This window comes from Sinohyriopsis cumingii, chromosome 8 (assembly GCF_028554795.1).
Source record: "Sinohyriopsis cumingii isolate HCF-2022 chromosome 8, ASM2855479v2, whole genome shotgun sequence".
NCBI lineage: Eukaryota > Metazoa > Mollusca > Bivalvia > Unionida > Unionidae > Sinohyriopsis > Sinohyriopsis cumingii.
This window is the reverse complement of record NC_142968.1, coordinates 64,598,964-64,624,186: the sequence shown is the minus strand read 5'-3', so window position 1 is coordinate 64,624,186 and position 25,223 is coordinate 64,598,964. Positions and strand designations below refer to the sequence as shown.

The window sequence follows — 25,223 nt, the reverse complement described above, 5'->3', positions numbered from 1 at the left end:
CCTGTTGTCCATTAGTATAGGTTTGTTATTGCTGCTTCAAATATACTGAGAGGATTGCCATCAAACTTTACAAACATACTCATCTTCAAGCCTAGTTGGTCCTAAATGAAAATCATGCCTTGCAAAGTAAGGCTGCCACTGTAGCCCTATTGAAAATGGTTGTCACTGCTGTTCAAGTATGGATGATGAGAGAATCACTAACAGATTTCTAATGATGGTTGGTTCATCCTAATGATCAAAAGGGTGCACGTCAGGCATGCCCTTGTGCATCCAATATGGCTGCCATGGTGGCTGCATAGTCATATTGACATTGGGTTTTGATTGAAGGATTTCATATGATGTGTTGCCAACATGACTCAATAATGAACGGTCATAGCTGCATACATGTAGGATTTTAACCAAAATACTGATCATGTCTGATTGGTCCTAAATGAATTTAATCTGATTTGATATGCAATAAGGACAGGCCTAGTCACCATTTTGAAATCTTATTATGGCTGCTTCTAAATAGACGGCCATAGTGACATGGTTTTATTTTTGTCAAAATACTCTTTGGCATGTGTGGTTGGTCCTTAATGTAAAGGGTGCCAGTCAGCCATCTAGCATGGTCGCCATCTGGAAAAGTTTCCTATGATTCCTTCTGTTCAGATTGTCATATTGACTTAGAGTTTTCACTAAAGACTTGTGATGTTTAGTTGGTCCTAAATAAAATGATCAGACAACCAGTTCAACACCATTGTTACTTGGTCATATTGATGTGATTTTCACTAAAATAGTTCTCACTATATTTGTATCTAGTTGGCCACAAATGAAGCCACTTTGGTCTCACAACAGTTGATAAATCATTTAACAGCTACTTCTCCATTACGATTAGCCTTGCTGAATTAAAAAAAAAATCAGTTCTTTTCTGCAATATAACATTGTTTCTATATTATGATGTTAGTATAACCTCCAAATAGCAACCATGGTCATTCTTAAGGTCATTTTATGGCTACTTCTCCATAATCAATGGTAATGTCAGTGTGTGGCTTTAGTACAAGCACAGTAGTATTAGCTATTTATGAATGCAAGCAACTCTCATCTGACTCCAAAATGGCACCATAGCTATCTTGAAAATAATTTTGTCACTACTGCTTTGACATGAATAATGGTGTTAACATGGTTTTAATTGGTTCTGAGTGAAAATCTTGCAGATCTGACTTACAACATGTCTGTACTTTTATTGAGGACTTTTGAAGACAAGATCTAATTGACCTTGTCAGATTAAAGGTCATGGCTTGCATTTTTGGACTTCATTGATCTTGTGAACAGAGTGACTTCTTTTTTGTTATACAAGTGGATTTTGAAAATACTTTGTATTTAGTTGTGTTCTGGTGAAGAAGTTGATAGTCAGCCCTCACACATTGATTTTAAGGTCAAAAGTCTTGACTTAGTTATATGCTATACTCTAGTAAGCATCACGAGGCACAAATATATAGATTTTTATTATTAGCCATGTGTGGTTAAATCTGAAGAATGTCATGAATGATACCACTTCAGTACTTTTTTTTCATTCTTCAAAATTATTACTTATGAATATAACCCAGCTTAACATGCAGTTAGATCTTGACATGTTCTCAGACAAGTTCAGTGAACCATGCTACTAGGTTTTAGGTAAACAGGTTATGACAAAGATTTTTTTTTACTTCACTTGTAGTTATGATATCTTGTGAACTTGTTAACTCAAACATAAGGAAATAGTTTTGTTATGTGGGAGATTTGGCAGGATTTCTTGTTTCAGTACTTAAAATGAATCAAAGAGTAGAAGATCCTGGATTTCTGAGGGAAAAAAGTTCGATCAGTAGAGCATCGATCTCTTGGAGGCTATCTTGTTTGTTAATCAGTCTAATGTAAGAATTATGTTTCAGTCCATATGGATGATGTTGAAGCTCAGGAGATGTTTGATGACTTCTTTGAGGAAGTTTTTACTGAGCTAGAAGATAAGGTAAAAACTTATTTGGCTTTGTTTCATTTTAGAAGAAATCCAACGGACAGATCATTCACAGACCACTTCAGCATCTTGTGTTACAGGAAAGTTGTGATATCAAACTTTCCTGTTTAAGTAATCAACATTTTCTCAGGTATTCAAAGAAGTTTAACAAAATCTTGACAAGTTTGACTAACATAATTAAGGCCAAGCCTTTCTCCTAAAAAGTGGTTCATCTGAAAGAAATATTTAAATTTAGTTTTGCTCTTTTTTTGTAAATTTATTCCTCAAAATTAGCTAAACATTGTATTTAAAAAATATGTGCAAATTCTTGCTCTGATGTGAATTATTTTTAATTGACAAAATGGTGCTTTTTGCAGAGGCATGGAAAGTTTCATCATGAGGGAAATACATTTCTAAAATTTTCATACAAGCTATTAAAATTAAATAAACCTAAACATTTCTTGAATACCTTGAGACAGTGGTGGTTATAAAATCAAAATGAATTGCCTTAAATTGCCTAGAATATTTTTCTTTCAAGATTTGTCAAATCTTGAAATATTTTGAATTGTATTTAAAAAGGTGTAATGGTGTTTTTTCTGTAAGCTCAGCATACAGAGAAAGAAAACTTTTATCAAAGATTTTGCATTTATCATCACATTATTATGATTTCTTTATCTTTTCATATCTTTCAACCTGTTAGTTTCTGAAATGTTTTTGTCAGCTAATGAGGCAGCCATGTGGAAGTTAATGAAACAAAAAAAAAGTAAAACACTTGTTGGGCACAAATAAATACTGGTGGCAGTTATATTTAGCCCAGATGTAACTTTATTCAGCCATAAAAGTTTGATACAAATTATTTAGGAATAAAGATGGAAGAAATCAACCATGTTTTTTATGTACTGACTTCCCAACTAACAAATTTTGATCAAAGATCAGTATTAACTATTATTTTGCAAATAACAGATTTGAGAGCATTAGTCCAAAATCGATTGCCTTGTACAGTGTGGACCCATTTTTACTGGTTTGGATATCCATGGTTCACAGTCATGGAAAAACTAAAATAAAAATGCTTTTTGGCTCTGAAGGGAAAAAATGGAGATTGGAAAATATTCTCTGTAATTTTTTAAAGATTTATAGTAATGTTTGATTGTTATGTCAGTTAGAGTCCCAGAGAAATCCGTTCTATGATAATCCGTTCAATGATAGTGGCTGTAACCATGATCTTTTTGCATGCAAGATTTATTAGACCTTTGTTTAGCTAAAAAGTTCTCCATGTGTCTGTATTGGCATGCGATAAAGCCATTCTTCAGCTGAAATTCAAATTGAAAATATAACCTGGCTCTTGAAATGATAGGAACGTGTTGCTGAGTTTTTCAGAAACTAATCGGTTTTGTTAATTTTATTTACAATGTGATGAAATTGCAAAGCTAGCAAGATATATTGGTTGATGTGTAGTATGACCTATGATATGCTCTGTTGTAGTCCAAATGGATGAGCTTGAGATACAGCAGCACTATGATGAGTTTTTTGAAGAAGTTTATGTAGAAATGGAAAAGGTAGGCAGCATTCCTTGATACACATTTATACTATCAGACAGGACACAGATTGTTATGTCACTTGTTCATGTTGACAGAATCAGGATGGTGGCAGAATCTCATTTGATACGAGTCTTGATGCTGTTAATAGAACTTGACACGGCAGTCCATATCATGTTATTGTACTTATATGTTGATTATATGCCTTGATTATATAAATATATGGGACAGAAAATAATTATCATATTTACTAAAAGTGCAAAGTGTGATCTAATTGAACAGAACACTTTTTGGTCACAATCACTAGTAGCAAGCAGTTAAATAGACATGTTGATTCCACATGACCTGTAAAGCCTTTGCAGAAAGACTTGTAATAGTTTATTGCTTTATGGTTATGTTTGTACCCAAAAGTAAGATTTAGTGAGAAAAATTTGTTGGTGTAAAAAATGAAGCCATAAGCTCCTGAAATGGATTAGTGTGACATTACAAAATGGAATCATCCTGATAGGGTGTTTCTTTTCTTTTCAATTCCATCTCATATAGTTATCTATTTCAAGCCTGTGCAGTACCTTTGGGTGATCATTGATAGGAATACAAGAAATATGTACAAAGAAAATTGGACTTTGTGGATTGTTTCTATGAAATGTTATACATGTACATACCACATCATGATCATGTATGAATGCCAGGAAAGGCATAGGAACATTTTGGGAAGGATCCTTAACCTTGTGTCCCTAAATGCCCCAGAACACTAAGTGAAGTCTTAAATTGCATTCATCATTGGTGGCTCAGTCTCAAGAGCGAGTGCGAGTGACAGCCCCTGTTGCAGTTGGTGCAAACATACTAAGAAGTCTGGGGTTGCTGTCGTGCTCTTCTTTCTCTCACGTTTCTCTGCCACCAGCTGGCCTCTCCTCACATCAGTGACTACTATGCCTTTGCAGACCGTCAGTCTCCAGGTGCCTTGGTCTATTCGGTCTACACTTCCAGCAGTCGGGTGAACTGTCACATGCCTTCATGTCCCTCTTGCACACATCCTTGAAACGGAATATGGGTGGCTGACACATCTTGCTGTGTTGGACACGTTCTTGCCAGCTGATTTTCTTCACGCCAGGGGAATGAGTCTGAGGAGGATCCATCATACAAGACTGTTCCCTTCATGTTGGCCTGGATAGAGATTATCATGCTGCTGTGTTTTGGGGGGCAGCTGATCTTACTGAGAAGTTCAAATAGGCCCTTTCTGCTGACCATGTCGAAGGCCTTGGTGAGGTCAGTGAATATCATGTAGAGTGGCTGACCTTGCTCTCTTTTCTTCTCTTAGAGTAATCAGAGGAAAAAATCATGTCTGTTGTTGACCTGCCTGCTCTGAAGCTGTACTGAGATTCCAGGTACACATGGTCCATCAGCAGCTGCAGCCTGTTGAGGATGATGTGGGCGTACACTTTACCAACGATGTTCAGGAGCGAGAACCCTCTGTAATTGTTACAGTCACTGCAGTCGCCCTTGTTTTTGTAAAGGGTCACAATGGTAGCATCCCACATGTCTTAGGGGACTGCTCCTTCCTCCCAGCAGTGGCAGAGTAGCTTATGCAGCTGAAACAATGTCGGTTTACCATATTTGATAGCTTCAGGCGGGATGCTGGTGCTTTGTTGTTTGGGAGGGAGTCAATTGCTTTGCTGAGCTCCTCCAAGGTGGGCACTTTGTCGAGCTCCTCCATGGTGGGCAGTTTCTGTGTTCTGCTAAGAGTTGCGTTGGTGACTGATATTTCTTGGTAGTATAGCTCTTGAGTAGTGCTCCACCCATCTGGCCATCTGTGATCTTCTCTCCCATCAGAGATTTCAGGGATGACCCCTTTCACTGTAGGGCCTAGATCCTTCTTGATGCCACTGTACATACCTTGGATGTTTCCAGACTCGGCACTGCGATGGATCCCTTCACATAGTTGTTGCCAGTACTCATATGAACACTGTCTAGCAATGCGTTGGGTGATACTTTGGAACTTCTGAGGGCGGCAAGCATTCATTCATTGGGGCATTTTTTAAAAGCTTTGAAGGCTTTTCATTTGTCTTCTGTTCTTTGTTCCACCCTTGAAAGGTGTGTGTTGAACCAGTCCTGGCTGGGCCGTTCCTTCTTGCTAAACGTGGACATGGCTGTGCTGTAGATGGCACCCTTCATGGCTGTGGCATCGTGCTCTGGCATGTCCTGGAGAGCCTGTTTGAGGGCAGACACATACCCGTCCGCCTTGGAGGGGACCAGCGTCTGCGCAGTGTTGATGCGAGGGTGACCTTTTGCTTTTGAGTGGTGTAGTGTGTGTGGCTGTAGGTGCACCCTGCTGCTCAGGAGAACGTGGTTGGAATTGCACTCTGCACTGTGGTAGCTTCTCATGGAAAGGACGCTGTTCAGAGCAGAGCACCTGGTGATGACCCAGTCAAGCTAGTGCCAGCAATGAGACCTGGAGTGTTTCCATTACACTATGTTGTTACACACAGGCCATGGTAGGTGCACAGCTGCATTAGTCTCTGACCGTTTTCATTGGTCTTTTCAGTGCAATGATGTTGAAAGCAGATAGACCATGACTAATGGTCCACACCTGCTCTGGCATTAAAGTTGCCAAGGAGGAATTGTGTCTTGTCTTTGGGGCATCCTTTAATCTGTTCATCCAGCTGCCCAAAAATCTGATCCTTTGTGTCTTCTGAAGATGTGTGGATGGGGGCTTAGACACTGAGGATGTTGACAGGACCTGCAGCAGTGGCAAAACAGATGGACAAGAGATGCTCAGCGCCTCCTAAGGGAGGCTCAACTGAGGTCAGGAATTGTTTTTGAAGGTGAAGCCTATTCCGTGCTGGTGGGGCTCCTCGGGTTCTCAACCCTTCCAAAAGGTGTAGTTTTCCTCTCCGAGGGAGCCGCTAGAGGCGAGCCTAGTTTCCTGGAGGGCAGCAATGCTGACATTTAGTGTGGTGAGCTCTCTCTTGATGATGGCCATCTTCCTGGTGTTGTGCACATTCCAGCTTGCAAATCAAAGTCTCATAGTCTTTGTTGGTTTCTTGTTTTGTCTGTTGTGGAATTTCCGTTTGCTTGTGACGCTAAGCAACACACTGAGCTCCAGATACCCACTGGAGCAGGCAGACGTTGGCAGGTCAACACCTTACTGATCAGGGGCTGCCTGGCTTGAGGCATGTGTTAGTTGGCCAGTGGGACACGATGGTACCTCCCACCGTTGAAGCTGCCCCTTCCATACGCCAATCAGGTGGACCTTATAACCTGTAGACTGCCTTTTTCTGTGTTGTTTCAGTTTTTAAAAGTAGGAAGACTTCTAAATCAATGAGGACTAGAAACCGAATTTGTCATAATAATGTAATAGATTGAACACTTGCCTTTAATAGCATCTTGAGTAACAGTCAAACCTCACTTGTTGTCTTGGTTGTTGTCAGTAGTTGAAAGTTTTGTAGGTCACTAGACCATGCCAATAAAACTAACTCATAGCTTTAAGATTTGGTATGGTAGTTGGAATTGGTCTGTCATATTAGATGGCCAATACAAAATAGTTTGCAGAAATTCCATGCAAGAGGAGGGCCATTAGCTTGTTTATACATTGAAAAACATTGAATAAAGAGCTATTGCAGTAATGCTTATGAAATGGTGTTGTTAATCATTTTTTCCAGATTCTATCTGTAGTTGAGGTAAACTTTTTGTCATCAAAGTTGTGAGATTTGTCCACAATTCAGTTCCAGAGGACTGTGTCAGTATTTCACTTTAATAAACATGAAAACTTCTTAATAAAGTCCATATTCAGAACTTGGAAGAAATAGCCTGATCATCATACAACAACTAATGAAGTCCATATTAAGAAATTGGTAGAAAGAGTCTGTTAATCATGTGACAGCTAATCAAGACCATATTCAGAAATTGGTAGAGAGTCTGATAAAAATGTGACAACTGATTAAGACCATATTCATATATTGGTAAAGAGGCTGATAATTATGACAACTAATCAGGTCCATATTCAGAACTTAAATAAAACAGGAGTCTGGTGATTGTTTATTTGCTTACAAATGCCAGTTAGATTGGAAAAAACCAAACCTTGACACCTCATACATCTGGCTTGGGAGTTAGGAGGTTATGATTCAAACTATTTGGTCTCATCTGGTTGCATCATACCAAACATGATCACACATAATTAGTCTTGATTCCGTTCAGGTTAAAAGGTAGAATCCAGCTGAAGAAAATTTCCCTCATCCTCATCCTTCAGAAACAACATCCCATATCTGATCATCCTCCTACAGTCTCTTTAGATGAAGGTCCAGTTACAAGGATAACAGAGACATTTGGGTGTGGACACATTGATTGATGGGCACACGAACAGATCGGATCTCTGACAATGTCCCTCCAAAAGTGAGGATATAAACAGAATGAAAGCACAATGAGTTTAGTGTATAGTTTTTATTAGCCACTCAGATCCATACTGGACTCATCCTGTTTTGATGAAAAATCACATTTCTCTGCAATCAGAATATGGTGAAGCTGTCAGATTGGGAGAAGTGAGTGCAGAAAGTTCAAAAGTTTATGATGTTCAGAATAGTCATTTTAAACATCCCTTTTTCATATTTTCATGTCAGATTATTAAAATATTGATGAAATTCTATCAGAACTTTATACAAATGTTAAAACTTCTGATTTGCTTTGCCACAGTTATTGTATTAAAACAGTAATCTTGAAGATAGCTTGCAAGGGGTGGTTGTCAACTATTCCCATAACTGAGGTTTTCATTTCATACATTTGTGGGCTGAAATAGTGGATAAAATGATTGAGTTTTAACTGACCTGGCTGTAAGATAGAAAAAACAGAATTTGATAAAATTTTACATAATTGATTCAAGTAAGATCGATCTTCCATCAACATGGTCATTGTTACTGAAAGTAGAAAAACCTTGCATTGAATTCTTTGTCAAAAGATGCTCAGAAGAGTTTGACCAAATTTGAAATAAATCATCTGCCATAATTTAGGTCTTTACAGCTGTTATAAATTATGCTGATCTGCCATCATGTGACTGTTGTTACTAAAATTAAAATAAAAAGCAGAGTTCGCTAAACTGAATTCGACCACGTTTAAAAGAATGCACCCTCTCATGGAATTCTTCAATTGTTCAAATGATGATTTGTAATCGAATATGGCCACCTTCAGTAAAAATGATGACGATGAGAATGATACTAGAAAAACCCCAGCTTCTCAAAATCCACTCAAGAGAATTGGGCAGAATTAATGGAAAGCATCCTGGCATGAACAACATTGAAATTTGTTCAAATGATGCCTATCCACAGTCAAATATGGCCATTGTACTACAAATAGAGAAACCTAAAAAAAAAAAAAGACTTTGCAAAAGACAGCTCAATAGAATTTGAACAATTTTGACAGAAAGTATCTAGGCATGAATATATATCAAATTTGTTCTATTGATGCTTGGATCAGATATGACCTCATCTAATAGAAAATGGAAAAACCTACAAATGACTTCCCAGAATTTGCTTGACAGAATTCGACCAAATGTGTAACAACTCATCCTTTCATGAGGGTCTTTTAAATTGGTTCAGATGATGTTTTTATTCACTGGCTACCATCATTATTAGAAAGAGAAAAAAAAACTTTACTTCCTAAAAACCATTTCAGCATAAGCATGCATGCATGCATAGATGACCTTCATTTTTTTACAGATGATTCTGATCCACCATATAATATGGTCACAATTTTAAAAAATTGAAAACCTTAAAAGTGACGTAAACCACTATTGTTCAAGTCACACAGATCATGTAGGCATTCAGCACTGACTATTTCAGTAATGGGTGTCATTTTTAGAATTTGATTCTATATACCTTTAAGTGGCAAGTATTCGCTTCATTCGGATTTGTATACATCCATATTCCTTTGGAAGGTCGTTATTTCGACACTCCCAGACATGCATATGGCAAAATCAATGTTAAAGTATGTAGACGTTTTTGGACGAAATGAACCTAAAGGTGTGATCCAGTACAATCTGGATTGAATGTCGCACGCTTTGATGTTACAGTGAAAGCTACTCATATTGATAAACAAATTCCTACTACCTTTGATTGTGACGATTCCACTGGATGTGCTCTTATTTTGACCCAAGTTTAGTACATGGCCACCATTACAAAAGTCCATAGTGATAGATAATTTTCATCTGGAAGTTCTTTTTTGGCAGTTAACCCATTTTATCCTGAATATGGCTATGGTCGTAATACCTCATTCTATCCTGAATGTGCCTGTGGTCGTAGTATCCCATTTTATCCTGAATACGACTACGGTCATACTCTTCTAAGTATGTGTGTAGTGTCTCTAGAAACGTGTTATACATCACAAATATTTGTGTACTTTTTCACCAACACAGAAAATGGTTAAAGCATACATGCGCAGTGAAATTTTTTTTAAAAATGTGGTTATAAAGGAAATTGGCATAACCATCCACCGTCAGAAATGGCCACTATTACTAAAAAGCTTTTAGTGGCTTCTTCACAAAATTCACTCAACAGAATTATGCTAATCCACTATAAAATACGGCTACAAAATAGGTGATCTTGACGTTACCAGTCATGAATTATATTTTGATCTGTTCAGTTTATTATTGTGAAGATCTAGACGACCTCATCAACAGTTTATTTGGTTAATGTAATTTATTGAAGCAAAGGGGAGTGGGGGACTGGTGTGAAATCAAGGCAAGGTGAAGTGAACTTTTTGGGGGGGGTGTATTTAGGAAAGTGACAGACTTTATCAGGGCATTCTGTAAATACCGTTAACCAGATAATTTACCTGCTAGAGCAGCTGCAACATTTTGCTGCCCCCAGTAGCCTCATCAGGGTAGTATCTTCAGTCACACACAAACTTCAGAATCTTACCTGCTATTTCCAATATCATGGAACATCTTGCTTGAGATCACCTTTATTGCTGCCAGACATGTATCTTGATCATGTTTAATGACTTGATTCATTGGCTTTATGGTTTGTCAGCATGAAAACAATTCGTTGTTGTTATTATTATTATTATTATTATTATTATTTGAAGTGGAACCCATTGAAAACTAATGTATTACAAAGGTAGTCTAAAAGTGAACAAAATTCTGTACGCTTATTTTTGTTTTTGACCAAATTCTTTGTAACAAATTTGATTCCTCCACTAGTTTTCTAAACATTTCACACCCTAGACTTGGCTAGATTATCAAATAATAGCATGTAAACATGCCAGTGGATGCAGGATTAAAAAATTCATGACTCTAGTACGAGTTTTCCATTACTGTCATAAACAAAAAAAGATGAATTGACTATTAAAATTATATTTTTTGTATTTTCAGTATGGTGAGATAGAGGAGATGAATGTATGTGACAATTTAGGTGACCATTTGGTTGGCAATGTGTACGTCAAGGTAAGACGGTTATTTCCAGTACAATAATAATTTTGAGCAATATAAATATGATTGTGTCGTTATTTGTTTCCTTTAATCATTTGCCACTTGTTTGACCTGTCGTTTGAGCCCCTTTTTATTTTTATAACTTAATGGTAATATCAAGCTTAAATTTCAAGACTTTTTTTTTGGTATGCCTGCCAATTATGTTATGATGTCCATCTGGCTGTTACCAATTTTGCTTTTGTATCGTAACTCAGATTGTCTGCCACTACAGGTACCAAACTTTGTTGATGGTTTGGTCTTGGGGTAAAGATGAGTCCTATCAGTTTTGGAGTAGAAACCTCAAATGTCATGGTTACTCTGATTAATGGAAGTAAAATAGGTTCCTCACAATAACTTCAGTTCCACACCAACCACAAATACTAAACTTTGTGTATGGCTTGCAATTATAGTAAGGAGGAGCCCTATTAATTTCATGGTCATAAGGTAAAAGGATTATGGTCACCATAGTTTGCGTGTAATACTTGAATTCTCCACAGTCTGTGGTTAGTAATCTTTATTGATGGCTTGCACTTGGGTTTAGGAAGAATTCTGTCAATTTCAAAAGAGATATGGATGGGTTTCCAATAATGAAAAGTTTCAGCATGTTTTTTTTATATTTTTCCTGACCAAAAACATGCAAAGAGGGTGAATATGGTAAAGATATGGGGGATGTAGGACAAAAGATTGCTGGAAGTCTGTGCTAAATGTGCAACACTGCCAGTGACTGCTAAATGTGCAACACTGCCATTGACTGCCAGACGGATAATGGTCTCTGTACACAAATTTCCTTTATCAACATCAAGGACAATTAAACACACTGGAGGTGTATACTGTTCTGTTCACAGTAATCATGTAAAGTTTGGCATCATATTCAAACTTTCCATTACAACTCTGGCACCTTTTTTTTTTTTGTAGTAATTATAATATTAATCATGCAAATATTTCTAACTGGTTGTTAGGCCAGGCAAGCTTCTGGATTAGCCATTGTCATTATGCATCTTCCATCACATGTTCGTCAGCACATTTGCTTTTTTAAAAAACCACTGTGCCAGATTCTATTAGACTTGGCTGACGGCATTCTCTCTTGGAGGTTTTAAAAGTTTGTACAAATGATGCTGACCTGCAAATATTCATGCTATTTTTAAAGATTATTAAAAATGGAAAATTTATGTAAATGACTTTTTGAAAATGGCTCTTCACAATTTGATCTGATTTAACAGATGAATGAAGAGCTTTCAGTGGTGTTAATCTGCAGTCAAATATAGTTATGGTTCCGTAAAAAAAAGAAAACCTTGAAATGACTTTTTCCCAATACCACTCAACAGAATTTGACCTACTTTGAGAGAAAGCATCCTAACATAAAGAAGGTTTATTCAAATGATCCTGATTTGTGACCAACTACGTTTGTCATTACTAAAACTAAAACTAGAATAACCTTTTAAACAAGTTCTCAAAAGCCATTCTTTGGAATTTAACTACATTTCACAGAAAGCACTCTACATAAATGGCTTTCAAATTAGTAATTCTGCTGATTCATCATCAAATATTGCCACAGTTACTAAAAATGATTTCTAAAAATCACATAATTTGACCATATCTTGCCAGCTTTCATGCCTGATTGTCTTTTAAGATGATAGTATTTTTTAGTTTTTATAAGGAATCAAACCATCATAGAGAATAAAATTTATATACTTTTTGTAAACAACCTATGTGTGAAATAATACATGAGGTAATTTTTGATAGTTTTTACATTTTTGTGTACATATTCTGTTGTTATTCATTCAGTACCGCTACGAGGAAGATGCAGAGAAAGCAGTAAATGACTTAAACAATCGCTGGTTTAATGGGCGACCAATTCATGCAGAGCTATCTCCTGTGACAGATTTCCGTGAAGCATGCTGTAGGCAGTATGAAATGGGGTAGGTGATTCAGTCTTCCATCATTTTACAAACTTTTGATAAATTTTCGTTTAAGAAAGCTTTTACTTTTGCAAATATTAGCTCATCTACTACGCACTCCACTTCCAAAAGAATTTTCAACAAATGTACATGGCTTATCATAGAAGAAATGCTGTTCTAAATTTGTAACATTTAATTATTACAAAAGATAAAATACAGCTGTAATATTAGGTTCAAGCTTCTTGCTATCAGGCATTAAATTTGTTTGAAAGATTTTGATAGACTTGCCTTAAGGCTAAGCATACGTGTCCATCTTTTAGCAATTTTGTTTCTGAACAGTAACTCAAGTTCTTCACCATCTACAGTTACTCAGCCTTGTGGGTGACTTGCATTTGGGGTAAGGAAAAGCCTATTTCTTTTGGTCACATGCATGGACCAAGCTTGTGGACCATTTGCACTTGGAGTAAGGGAAAAGTGTATTGATTTTGGGTCAAAAGATCAAAGGTCAAGATGGCTGTATTTAAGATGGGGGGGATAATGGTTTCTCCATAATAACATTGGTTCTAAATCTTAGACATAAGAAAAATGCTTTTCACAGAATAATGTTAGCAATACACTTCCTACCTGGATTAAACATTGTGAACGACTTGCACTTCAGGTTAGGAAGTAGGCCATTGATTTTGGTGTCAAATGGTCAATATCAAGGTCAGTGGGACTGGAGGAAGTAAATAGGTTTTTGCCTTAAAAGCATTAGTTCCATATCACATATCTAGACCAAACTTTGTGGATGGTTTGCACCATGTGTAAATAGCCTATTGATTTTGGGGTGATCATAGAAATGGAAGTGTGCCAGGTTGGGGTTAATGTTCACATTAGTATTTTATAGGTATTAGTACTTAAATCTTATATGTTATAGAATTTTTTTTGCACCTCAGTGTTTAAAGCCTTATTAATTCCAGCGAGTGTACCCGAGGAGGTTTCTGTAATTTCATGCACTTGAAACCAATCTCCCGTGAACTGAGGCGAGAGCTGTATGGAAGAACTCGCAAATCAAAAAAAAGGTATGTACATGATGCTATTACACAGCACTGCATTAGCTGGGCTGATCAGATTTTTCAAAATCCACTTGTCCAGAACAAGTAGTTACAGTAAATTAACTTGTCCAAAATTTAAATCACTTATTACCTAGATTTTATTAAATGTATGCACTTTAAGAAAAGAATAATGTACAATATATTTATTTCTCATTTTCCATTGTCAACGAAACTTATAGACACCATTTTCGTTTTCTGATATGGAAGCATCATTGATTCCATCAGCAAGAATGGAAAGGAATTTGTTGGAATTTAGATTTTTCCTGACTGCTTTCAAGACTTGATTAGTGGACAGAACAAAGACCATGCCCTGAGTCAGTCCTTGTAATTAACACCAAGTTCAACTGTGTTCTTTTATCAAGTGCACACAGCATTTTTTAAAATAGAAAAGCACACATCATTTTTTAAATTAGAAAATAGGTTTTCACAACAGGTTGGAGTATATGATGTCTTGAAAGAGAATTCTCATTTTTGTTTTCAATACATTCTCATTTAATTTTAAAATGGCTTTTCCTAGTGGTTTGTCAGCAACTATGACTCATTGGATTTTCTTCACATGTACATGCTGGCTGGTGTCATGCATACACTGTGCTGAACATGGGGGTGCTGGCTGGTGTCATGTATATACTATGTTTTACATGTCTACATACTGGCTAGTGTAATGCATATGTTGTGCTGAACATTGGGACATGCTGGCTGATGTCATGCATATACCATGCTGTATGAGATTCAAAACTGTCCTGAGAATTGCTTGATTAAATCCTCAATTTGTCAGTTCCATTGACAAATCCAACTGCTGAATTGCCAACTTGAGCTAGAATGGGATATTGTTCTCATTGACTGTAAAACCTCTTTACTTCAGAGTCAGCGAATTTAAGTCTGGAATAATTATCAACCCAGAGTTGCTATAAAAAAATCTCTTTTTTCCAACATATTTGAAATATTTTACTTCCACAGAGTTTATCTTATGTCTCGTGGGAGGAATAATTACTTCAGACTCTGTGGCAGCTTTACATCATATCCTTACACTTTCAAGTGAAGTTTCATTCTCCAAATCTTTCTATTATCCTTCCTTGTGAAAATAATTTAGGAGAGTACTCGTAGCCATATAGAAAAGATCACCTCCAAATCTTTCTATTAACCTTCCTTGTGAAAATAATTTAGGAGAGTACTCGTAGCCATATAGAAAAGATCACCTCATTGGACAACTACTTCAAATAAAGTGGTCATAGAATGCATTTGGTTGTTAAATGCAAATACAGACCACTGCTTTAGTGTAATTGTTTTGCTTCAGATGCAATACTCCCTTCCTCAGTATAATCAATTAATCATACCAGATTTGTTTTGTTTGACATTATTTGCCTGGCTGATAACTTGGTCACCTAACCACAGTATGCAGTCAAGCTGTAATAGAAATCACATGTGACAATTATCAGTGACTTATTGCTGTAGTGTTACAGTAAGTGGAAGTAGAGTCAAGCAAGCATTCAGTATGCACAGAGGGCATGAATGTCCAGATTAATAGAGATAAAGTGATTAAAGTATGAAAATTAGCACTTGGCTAACTTGCTTTTAAATAGGAAAATCCACTTGTCCCAGTGTGGTGGCATTGAAAAATTTACTAGCTCGACTTCAAGGATATATAGTCTGGGATGTCGGGCTGTGGGATTTGATAGCCATGGTGCTGTACATGAGTACATGCTAGCTAGTGCCATGCATATAGTGTGCCAGAACTGCCACAAGACTTGAGTAGTTCAATTTTGAATTTGTCAGATCCAGTGACATATATACTGGTTGAACTTTGATTTGCTGCCATAGTCAGGCACATGTCTGATTGGACAAATAGTTATCTCAGATTCAATAGCAGCTTTGCATTTTAGCCATAACTTTCATGTAAATTATTGTTCTTTGACTCTTCCTTAATACCTTCCTTGCAAACATATTATCCATATATTAAATATCAATATAAATACAGACAATGCCATAATTAGTGTAATCACTTAAAGCAGAATACTGCATGAGGAAATTGACCCACCATATAATCAGTTAAAATTTCAACCATCATTACTGTCAGAAATGAAGCTGACAATTTAATTGCACTGATTGTAGATTGAAATTAAAGGTGACCCACTTGTATTTTTGATTTGGATGATAATTTGGTTGCTGAACCCAATATGCAGTGAAGCAGTAATTGGATGCACATATATGACTCAAATTGTTAAAACTTCATTAAAAAAATATTTTAAAAATACCCACACAAACACCAAAAAACCCTGCTCTCACATGTGACATTTATCAGTGACCACTTACTGTAGGTGTGACATATTGCAAAATTGGAAAGAATAAATGGAAAGAAGTAGATTCAAGTATCTCTAAGGCATGAATAGTCAGATAAAGGTAGATTATCAAAGAATGAAAATTAGCATTTGCTCAGCTTGTTTTAAAATAGGAAAAAAGTACTTGTCTCTGACTAGCTATTGCCTTGAAACATCCATTTGGCTGACTTTGAGATGAATATTTTGGGACATTGCGCTGTGGTATTTGAACAGCCTTGGTTTTTGGAGACGTGTCTCAATAGCACCATTTCTCAACATCTGCAACCACATGGTGAACAAAGTAGGAATATCTAGCAAAACAAATTCTGCATTGGTTGTGTTAAAAATTTTCAACCCAGACCTGTCAAAAAACTGAAATCCATGGCAGACACATTATGCTAAATACCACCTGTTTCTCAAACTAGAAATACATGTGGGGGCGGGGGGAGAAAGAATATAGTGGTAATGTCTAAATTTCAACCCACAACTATCTTTTAGGTAATGAAGAGAAATGATATTTTTTTAAAAAACTTTTGGAGAAATTAAGCTGCTAAAGTCGAGCTGACTGAATCCAAGTAGTGGTGACTACTTGGGCATCTCTGGGAGATGGACTTGCCAGTGTAGTTAAATGTATGGTACATCTGACTCAAGGACATAGTCTCAGACAGAAATGGCGGGGGGGGGGGGGGCTTTAGTGCAGTTAGGTGTATGGCAGAACTGCATCTACTTAAACTTCACTATAGGTCGGTCTTCTTCAGATACATTACTCAATTATAATACCTTAGGTGTACTACTACTACCTTGAAAATCCAACCCTCCCAAGCTAAAACATGCTAAGTAGTTAAAAATGACCTACCCACATAGATAGCAACTACAGTTGATCTCCCCTTGATACATAGATTGGCCACGAAACCCACGAAAACTTCAGTTCCTGCTTCTGCTCATGCTGAGTTGCACAATCTCTACAGACAGGCCTTTCAGTCAACATGCAAAGTATTATGGAAATTTTCTTTGTTAGAGCAAGTAGGATGAGTGTTCTTTTCAGAGAGAAGTATTCACTATCTCGATTTTCCAACCTTTCTTTCTTCCAAAGACAAAGTTCTCGGTCTTTCTTCAGAATTATAATTTTGCCATCCTCACATGTTTAGGCACCCTTGGTGCATACTTGCACAGGTCACTTGTGCATCCACTCACATTGCTGTGGCTTTATTTTATGTGTGTGCTGTAGAAAATTATATTGTATAGTTTCTGCTGTGTTTGGATATGTGACACTTGGTGACTTTACCTGTATAGGCAGTCAGTTTGCCTTTCCTACAGGTACCTTACAGATCAGTCTTTATCCATTGCCATCACTGACCAAGATTGAATGGCTACAGGATTCAACATTGCATCTTTTCCAGTATTGTCTACCTTGACGTTCAGCCCAGATATCCAGACCAGGAATGACTGTTACCAGTAAGTGCTAAAAACCTGGCTGCAAAGAATAAGATATGGTGGCTCTCTTTCATCGCGACTGAACTTTGCCATCTGATGATTATCACATATGACTATCATATTATGATACATCTTTTCTTGCACCTAAAGGGACGGGTTATAAGGGTCCCATGACCCTTATCCATTCCCAGCACCATAACTTGGGCTTCAGCATCACAATCACATGCTCTCAACCCATATTTGGCTATCATCAGTATGGGGCCACTATAAATACTATTAATTTTAAAGCTACCTTCAATTCTTGCAAGAATCGTATTTCAGCCTGGCAATTCCTCTTGAACAGATTGTGTCTCCCACAGGAACACCTGTGGTACTAATTTAGCAGAGACTTCAGTTGTTACAAAGAACCAATCCACAGCCCAAGAATATTGTGGTAACAGGGTTTAGTCATTGTGACAGAGAATATCATTGTTATAAGTCACTTAGCTTGAGGCCATTATGAATAATACTGTTGTCCCAATGGTGGCCAAAACTTTACTCATTGGAACAAACAGTACCTAAGTGTTCCATTTTCAGGAATGGAAGAACCTCCCTTGGCTTATGTCTGGTGGTCCCAGGCAGTACAGCCTTTGAGTTGGTATGTATGGATGCAAGCACAACAGGCTAGAGTGCAGGTCTCCTTCCATCATTTCAGGAGGCCAGCACACACTGGCTAACTGAGCACTGAGCATCATCTATTGCATATCAGTATCCCAGAGATCAAAACCATAAGGGAAACATTCCGTTGATGGCATGAGGAGCTACATGGACAGGGCGTCCTCATTCTGTCCAACAACTTCACTATGGTGAATTGTATCAGAGAGAAAGATGGAGCAAAGACTCCAGACCTTTGCATTATTTCAGATTTTCTACATTGGCATCTTTCACATACAAATTTGTCATATTCCTGACTGACTAAATGTATTAGTGGACTTTGCTGTGCCAGAAGAATCAGATAATACAAACATATGTGCCTTATAGGATCAACCACTGAAAGCAGCAAGGTGAAATGCAAAACTGTAAGCACATGTCTCACCAGTTCCAGGTCCAAAGACCTGAGTAATTGGTGCTATTTTCATAGATTGGAATGGTTTGGATGCACACACTTACTCTCCAACATTGCTCTGTCCAAATGTGATACAGAAGTCAAAATTCTGATTGTGCCACTCAGGTTTGAATAATCATGTATCAACAGCCTCTTCAATGTGGCAGCGGAAATCCCCAGGAAATTGAGAGCTTTCCTCTGCTAAGGTAACAATGAGGGTGGGCATTCCATCCCAATCCAGAATTGTTGAGCCTGCATGCATGGATATAGTAACAAGCCCTTAAGAAGAAACAGTTCTCTCAGCAAGTTGTAGAGAGAATTACTTGAGTGAGATGGCCCTCCACTTTGAAAGTATGCAGGGGAAAATAATGTTTACCCAGTGATGTAAATGCTAACGCATGGTGCTGTTGAACCAATCAATACATGCACCTGAAATAGTTGCCTTCTTACATTGTCTCTGACGAGAACAGTTAGCTCCAGTGATAGTAAACGGCTACCATTTGATGATCTCCAACACATTAAACCATCCTGAAAGAGAGGATATGAAACAAAACAAAGACCTATCTGGTCCTTTGTCAAATTTTAATTTAGCTTTTGGTGGTGGTCAGTCAAGATTTTCCTTTAACCTACGAGATGTTTCATCCCAAAATCCTCAGCTAGAATTGGTGGTGGGTCCTATAACTGCTGCACAACAGGTAACCTTTCTTGGTTTTTGGCAGCTTGCTTAGGACACAGCTTACTTAAACCGAACTGGTGGTGGGACAATTATTTCCCTTACAGATGTTGTGCCCTGGCATATGGTGCCTATTCTCAAGCTATCTAGAAGCTGCCTCACACACCTTAGGAGAATGGAGATGGTCTATCCAGGGTAAGGGAATGTAACTCCCTCAGCCTTGTGATCGGGTAATGTATTTGAAGAATAATCCAATTTTTCAGTAAGATGTTTTTCACGATAATTCCTGCCCAAGGATAATACATATTCACCCTCCCAGCCACCCTGCAATTACATCTATCTAGAGAGAGCATTTGGCACCAGTTCTGTATTAAGAAGAGATCACTCTTAACTGCCACCTGTATGGGCAGATAACCTTTTGCTTCATAGCTAAGAGGTTTTAGCCTTGGAGGGGTGGATTTGCGAGGTGGTACTAGTTCTAAGGTATTACAATCAGGTAAGTATTGTCAAAGAAACATTTTGCTAGAAAAATTATTCTTGTTTGGGGAAAGCCAGACAGCAAAGTTTCTAGTCATTAAATTAAAGTTATTGGAGCAAAGCTTGTCCAACAAATGTGATAATTTTTGTAAGAGTAGAGATTTTTGACAGAAAAAATAGAACTGGCATTTATCCAATTTCTTGGTGTTAGTGAATGCCTCAAACATTTAAGATGTGAATACAGCTGAGATCTCCCCACCCCTATGTGAAAAACAAGTTTATCTTTTGTCTCTTAACAATTGATTGCATTAGAAGTTCAAAAATGATTTGGGGATTTTATTTCATGTCACCGTGTCTTTATAGATGCAGGGGTATATTGTTGATCTTATTTCCATCCTTCAGTTAGCTCAACTATCCCCATAGTTTTTGATGGATTGCTATGAAACTTGGTAATTATTATAGTTTTCACCTAAATATGCACATATCAACAAATCACTTTGATTCCAGAACTCTTGTTTGTTTTGTTTTTTTCATTTTGGCCATATAGCAGTTTTTGAAAATTATGTGGGGCCCCCAAGTGGCCAAGTGGTCTAAATCGCTCACTGTTCCAGATCACTGCCATCTCACCTGTCTGAATGGGTTTGAGTCTAAGGCTCGGCTAACATGAGTATGTAAGAAAGCCTGCCAGTAGCTTATCATGGGTTGGTGGTTCTTCCTCCACCAGTTATACTGGCCACCATGTATGGCCTATCTTGTGCTGAAAAATGGCGTTAAACCCCACAACAACCTCAAGATATGCATACTGACAAATCACTTTGCTTCTGCAATTTTTTTATAGAGTTCTTGCCCTTTTTGTCTTGAGGCTTCATGCATTGTATTACACAATCTCGTTGCCAAAACTTTTTCTGGAGTATTCGATAGATTGGCATAAAACTCGATAAATTATATGGTCATCACCTGAAAATCAACATATCATGAAATCCCCATTTGCACAAATTTATAAGAGCTATTCCCCTATTTGCTTGCAACTGAATGCAGTGTTTGTCAATGTTTTGATTGAATTGGATCACTGTGAAACATGGGAAATGTTAAATAATCAATGACATGCCATTTTTCGCTCTGAAGGTTATAGAACAGAGGAGTTTTTATGATTACCTGTTACTGCTACTTCTCCTTAACTACTTCAAGGATTGCCACAAAACTTTACATGCTTGCATTTGAAAATGGTGCTGCTCTGGCATCAAGTAAGGCCACCACAACAGCCATCTTGCAAATCTTGGCACTATTTCTAAACCAATGATCAAATCAGCATGTTTTTTTTTTAACTGGAATACTTTTTTAGAACTTAAGATGACGTATTGGTCCAAAATGACAATGATGCCATTCTGATGTCCATCATGGCAGCAATCTTGAGAACCTTGATATGTCTTCTCCCCTTGACAGAAAGTCATATCAACATGATGTTTTCACCAGATGACTTTTTATGGTGTCTAGTTGGTCTTAACCGATTCGGCCCCGATCCCGTCTGTAGGCGTGATGAGGCTGTACCCTACTTCAAAGCCCTGCAGCATCAAGGCCATTTAAGATAGACCAACGTGGATGGTATTAAAAAAAAGCAGACAGATATAGCTCTAAAATGATATCAAATAATCTGGAAGTTCTAGTTGCACTACAAAATACAGTTAGAAAAAGCTCATTTTTTGGACCCGTTTTGTTTCCACCCAAAATTTGCTCGAGATTGGAATGCGATTTTGTGTTCAGATTTTAGACCTTTTGGCCTCAGATCTAAGGCATACCAGTCTTAACTGCACACAGACAGGTGAACCTTTGCAAGACTAGGATAAGGTGGGCATTTGGAATAAATTGCGGTCTCCATACGAAAATGATGGGTCTATTAAGCAAAAAAAAAAAAAAAAAAGAACTCCAACTTTTACCCTTCTGCTCATGCGCAAGCAAAATAACCAATGGAAATTGATGTTTCTAATACAACTAGGCATTATTCTCATGGATAATCCGTTGAAAACCGCTGTATTGCGATGTATTCAGAAATAGCACCCCAAATCTCGTTCCTACGCACATTTCAGGCAAAAAGGACAAAAACCTCTGGGGCCGAATGAGTTAATGGGTGAATTTTCGTGACATCACTAAATCGGAATATGTCTTATTTATTTCATCATTCGTGAATCAGTATTGCACATAAGTTACAAAAAGAGCCATTCTTTGACAATTTCTAAGAAATTTCCATAAACTTGATTCGGCCCCGATCCTGTCTGTAGGCATGATGAGGCTGTACCCTACTTCAAAGACCTGCAGCATCAAGGCCATTTAAGATAGACCAACGTGGATAGTATTAAAAAAAAGCAGACAGATATAGCTCTAAAATGATATCAAATAATCTGGAAGTTCTAGTTGCACTACAAAATACAGTTAGAAAAAGCTCATTTTTTGGATCCGTTTTTTTTTTTTCCCACCCAAAATTCGCTCGAGATCGGAATGCAATTTTGTGTCCAGATTTTAGACCTTTTGGCCTCAGATCTAAGGCATACCGGTCTTAACTGCACACAGACAGGTGAACCTTTGCAAAACCTAGGATGAGGTGGGCATTTGGAATAAATTGCGGTCTCCATACGAAAATGATGGGTCTATTAAGCAAAAAAAAAAAAAAAAAAGAACTCCAACTTTTACCCTTCTGCTCATGCGCAAGCAAAATAACCAATGGAAATTGATGTTTCTAATACAACTAGGCATTATTCTCATGGATAATCCGTTGAAAACCGCTGTATTGCGATGTATTCAGAAATAGCACCCCAGATCTCGTTCCTACGCACATTTCAGGCAAAAAGGACAAAAACCTCTGGGGCCGAATGAGTTAAATAAAAACGTTTGATATCCAGTATGGCCACCATAGCAGCCAGCTTGTTCATCCAAGATGGAAGTCATCTCAACATAGGGTTTTTACCAGAAGACTTCCTATGATGTCTAATTGGTACAAAATGAAAATTATTCCGCTTAAATATCTTGATATTGCTTCTCCTCCTAAATGGAAAGTCATATTGATAAGCAGATTTCACCTGAAGACTAACCATGATATCCAGTTGGTCCTGAATGAAAATGGAGCTTATCAGACCTCAAATGTGGCTGCCACATTGAGCATATTTAAAATCTTGTCAATAATTCTCATTTCAATTTGGGGTTTTCTCCAAAAGTCTTCTAATGGTGTTTTGTTTCTTTTAAATGAAAATGATGCCAATCTTACATCCAATATGGCTGCCACAGTGGCTAAATTGAAAATCTTTTAAGTCAAGAATATCGTAGATTATTTCAACACTCAACAGTTAAAAGAAAGAAACGGTTGTATCTTGAATTCCTGGAGAATTTTTTTTGGGCCAGCAGTGGCAGTCCCTTTTAGGGACTCATATTGCAAGAGTTATTGCTCATTTCCAGATTGATGCACTGTGTAATATAATTTTGTGATTGTAATTATCCTTGCTTGCAGTTTTTGCTGGATTGTTGCAAAATTGGGTACATGTTATGTCATTATTGAAGGTATGCATTTTATTTGCAATTGTTTTATTAGAGTTTTGTGCATCTTTTTATCATAGGGGTAGGGATGGGATGTGGAATAGGTAGGGATATATTTACATTCCTCAATGTCTGTCCACACCCTAGATTAAGGTCAGTGTTGAAGACTTATAGATCAGATTTTTGTTTAAGTTTATTTTATGGGGCTTGACAAAGCGAGAGTCTTTTGTCAAAATTAGTTTTGTATTATTTGTTATTTTAAATCACACTGGTCACTGTGGATGTGTCTGGATAGATTCAAAATGCTTTAATCACATTACACATCTTCATGGGGAAATGTTTGGAGGAGTTGCTCTTATTAGATTTGAAAATTAAGTTTGGTGTTGGTCTTTGTTTTAGAACTGTAGTTTGTGGCTTAAAGTTTATTAATAGTGAAATTAAAGGTTTATTTGTATTCTCTATTGTATTTAATATTCTGTGGATTTAACTGATACAAGAAAGCTGCACATTAGTTAAATGAAACACTCGTTACTCACTCAAGAATATGGCTATTTTCTTCCATTGCTCCTTTATTTGCTTAAAAATGTTTAAAGCTTCTGAAATTTTTTGTTTAAAATTTTAATGGAACTTTTCTTTTGAAGGTCTAAGTCCCGCTCACCACCAACACGACGCAGTAAAAGCCGTGAGAGACGCAGGTCCAGGAGCAGAGAAAAAAGATCTCGCAGTCGTGAACGCAGGAGATCTAGATCACGAGACAGATATGGACGCTACTGAGTGTCCTTGTACACCAAGATGTTTTTTCATCATATTTTGCACCAGTCTCCAAGACCAATTTCACGACAGATTTTTGTGACAGAATCGGCTTGCTTGCCTGTTTCTTTATGCTCATTGATCACTGTTCATTTGTCTTGGCAACTGGCTATGTGGAGTATGTGCAGTTATCATTTCTCATATCAGATGACATTGTAGGGTACTGAGCTTCACAGTAATGTGTATATTGAAAAGTTATCATGGAAAATTCTCATGTTTTGATCACATTTATTATGCATTTTTGGTATTAGTATATTATCACATGAACTGGACTTGATTTTATACTTAAGAAATAAATTCTTTGCTGTCAGTATGTCAGAAGGGCAAAACATGTACAATTATACTGTTTAAGTTGGCAAATAAAGTGTCACTTATTGTGGAATTGCAGAAAATGATAGTAGAGACTGCATCCCATTAAAAGAAAATTTTTACATTTCTCTGGCTATGTGGAGTATGTGCAGTTATCATTTCTCATATCAGATGACATTGTAGGGTACTGAGCTTCACAGTAATGTGTATATTGAAAAGTTATCATGGAAAATTCTCATGTTTTGATCACATTTATTATGCATTTTCGGTATTAGTATATTATCACATGAACTGGACTTGATTTTATACTTTAGAAATAAATTCTTTGCTGTCAGTATGTCAGAAGGGCAAAACATGTACAATTATACTGTTTAAGTTGGCAAATAAAGTGTCACTTATTGTGGAATTGCAGATAATGATAGTAGAGACTGCATCCCATTAAAAGAAAATTTTTACATTTCTTGGTCTTAATGTTTAACAAATGCTTTACAAACATGAAACAAAAAATAGAAGTTTGGCTTTACATTTTGATAATGAACTCTACTGGATATAGACCTAAAAAGGTTATGTGATGCCTGTTGTCCGTCACCATCCTGTCATCTATCTGATGTCTGGTAGCATAAGATCTTTGTACTTTTTCCGCTGAACTA

At 37.2% G+C, this 25,223-nt stretch overlaps 1 protein-coding gene across 4 annotated transcripts in view; it reads left to right on the top strand.

Annotated features, from left to right (window-relative positions):
• LOC149793696 (splicing factor U2AF 26 kDa subunit-like) overlaps positions 1–25,028 on the top strand; it is a 40,192-nt gene extending 15,164 nt beyond the window's left edge. The window contains exons 4-8 of one of the 4 annotated variants that reach the window (XM_089967683.1): positions 3,452–3,525; positions 10,862–10,933; positions 12,743–12,876; positions 13,800–13,916; positions 24,096–25,028. In XM_089967683.1, the coding sequence (XP_089823809.1) occupies positions 3,452–3,525; positions 10,862–10,933; positions 12,743–12,876; positions 13,800–13,916; positions 24,096–24,228 (530 nt within the window). In that variant the 3' untranslated portion in view covers positions 24,229–25,028. Of the gene's footprint in view, positions 1–1,907; positions 1,985–3,451; positions 3,526–10,861; positions 10,934–12,742; positions 12,877–13,799; positions 13,917–24,095 lie in introns of all 4 variants that reach the window. The other 3 variants (XM_089967684.1, XM_089967682.1, XM_089967685.1) reach the window with 3 other exon arrangements.
• The last annotated feature ends 195 nt before the right edge of the window (positions 25,029–25,223 follow it).